The 2500-nt window shown below is 42.7% G+C and overlaps 1 protein-coding gene across 2 annotated transcripts in view; it reads left to right on the forward strand.

The window, feature by feature from the left end:
- ric1 (RIC1 homolog, RAB6A GEF complex partner 1) overlaps positions 1-2500 on the forward strand; it is an 88379-nt gene that overhangs the window by 53419 nt on the left and 32460 nt on the right. For both annotated transcript variants that reach the window (XM_056447028.1, XM_056447029.1), the window contains exon 12: positions 2271-2474. In XM_056447028.1, the coding sequence (XP_056303003.1) occupies positions 2271-2474 (204 nt within the window). The remainder of the gene's footprint in view (positions 1-2270; positions 2475-2500) is intronic.

A 2500-nucleotide genomic window follows, 5' to 3' on the forward strand; every position in this document is an offset into this window, starting at 1 on the left:
GATTGGTTAAAACACAGATAGACTAGGAAAACTTCCACATGGGTGTGTGTGTATAATTCTGAACAATATCTCAATCATATAAACGTCAGACATCCACTAGACTGTTTAGAGCTGACTCCAGACCTGTGAGACGGATCCACAATCAAATACAACACACACACTGAAAGTATAATCTGTGTGTTACCCAAGGCTGAGTGTACTCTCAGCTGACTTTATCAAAACTGGTTATAAACCGGTGTAATCTACATTCAGGCTGTTATATCCTGACTACACAAAGTCTATCTTGAATGAAAAGTAGAATCACCTTAAAAGAATTAACTGTAGACAAATCACTTTAGACATTTTAGACAGTGTTAACTCATGGAAATAATAATAGAGACCGCTGTTTCCAGTCCTCAGCCCTTCAGTTCCACTCGAGCTCTCCGTGACCTCTGACCTAGTTTGGTGGCTTCTGTAAATAGTTATAATGAGACAGGCAAATGCTCTGAACAGTCTTATATTAAGCTCTGTGTTCACTTTATTCAATAATCATCTTTAATAAAAATAATGAGAAACAGGATGATGAGAAATGGGTAAACGTTGATCTATTCTGAGACTGATTGGAAGGTAGAAATCCGAATACTTCAATTCAATTCCCCTTTATTTGTATAGCGCTTCTACAATGTAGATCGTGTCAAAGCAGCTTCATATTGAAGATCATAGTAAATAGGAACAGTGTAGTTCAGTCTTCAGTGTTTAAGTTCTGTTCAGTTCAGTTCAGTTCAGTGTGGTTTAATAATCACTACTGAGAGTCCAAACACTGAAGAGCAAATCCAACGATGTGCACAGCTCTACAGATCCTGAACCATGCAAGCCAGTGGAGACAGCGGAGAGGGAGAAAAAACTTCACCAATTGGCAAAAGTGAAGAATTAAGATGGACTCAGATTGGGCAGGATCATTTCTTCTCTGGCCAAACGTCTCGTGTAGAGCTGCAGTCTAGGTGCTGGAGAAGCTGGACCTCAGCGAAGACTCGTCTGTCCCTGGAGCGTCACAGGAATCAGTCTCATGTTCTCCACTCTTCCATGACCACCACAGCAGCTGCTCAGGATACGGCCTGGTCCAGGATTATGGAAACCTTGGGATCATCTCGTCGCTGGTCTTGGATCAAATCAGTGGCGCTGTGTAGTCTGAGGGCCTCGGGATGAGTATCCCCAGGTGGAAATCTTTAAAGAAATTTAAAATGACCCTTTTACTGCGTCCAACTTCGGCAGGAATGACGTGCTGTAAGAGCCCTTGCTTGTGCAGCTCAACAATCCTGCCACGTTCAAAAAGAGAAAGCCTTGTCGGCACTAATAGCGTAGTGGTTAAGTGCGCCGACATATCGCACCAAGGTGTTCACGGCGACCCGAGTTCGATTCCCGGCTCGAGGTCCTATACCGATCCCTCCCATCTCTCTGCTCCTAATGCTGTCCTGTCTGTCCTTCACTGTCCTATAACATTAAAGGTGCTGTCCTATACTTTTGATCAGCTCATTTGAGCCTGTTTGAGTGTAAATGCAATGTTCATTGAATTGCCTACTCTCTGTTAGCACCTTACAACCTGTTAGTACTTACAACCTGATTACCATCCACCAGTGCAAAATGTGAACACTTGAAATGTTTCCCCCGGTCTTAAGATTTAGTTCAGCAGTGTATAGTGTACTGCTGTACAGTAACATGTCATTGGTTTGTGTCGGGTGTCTTCATTATATCTGCCTGATTCCCGCTGAGGTGGGCGGGTTGTGTGATGTTTGATTCAGGGGACGTTCTGGGAGCTTTTTTTTTTTTTGCTTTTAATGTTTTAGGCTTTTCTTCTAATGTTACAAATCAACATAATCTCTTAGAAAATAAAATGATTATAAATGATGAATTATTTAATTGTTGCTCTGCATTTCAGGATTGACAAACTATATTTTAATTAATGGTGTTCAAAAATTATCTGAATTCACTTATTAATAGACTGTCATCAATAAATAAATAAAATATTTAAATTAATAATTAAAACAATCAAATTAAATTATGTTTTAAAACATGTACAAGTCCTACTGTTTGAAAGGGGCTAATACACTCCTCACACATCCTCAATCACTCATAAACACATACACACACACACACACACACACTCTCAAGCATTGCTGTCTGTCAATGTAAGCATAAGCTGCATCAGTCTCTGCTGCACAGATGTTCTGACTGTGTGTGTGCGCATGTGTGTGCGCATGTGTGTGTGTGTGTGTGTGTGTGTGTGTGTTCAGAGTAACCAGGAGCAGGTGCTGCTGCAGGGTGAGGACCGTCTGTATGTGACGTGCGGGGATCCTACGCAGACGCAGGCTCCGAGTCAGTGTGTGTTGGACAGCAGCAGCAGCAGCAGCAGCCCAGTCCAGCGCTCCTCCTCCGCAGCTCCACTCTCTCAGGGCCTCAGCACTTTACTGGGACACAAGCACTGGCAGGTGGTTCAGGTACAGCACTGACCCCAGATCAGACT

Source organism: Danio aesculapii, chromosome 21 (assembly GCF_903798145.1).
Source record: "Danio aesculapii chromosome 21, fDanAes4.1, whole genome shotgun sequence".
NCBI lineage: Eukaryota > Metazoa > Chordata > Actinopteri > Cypriniformes > Danionidae > Danio > Danio aesculapii.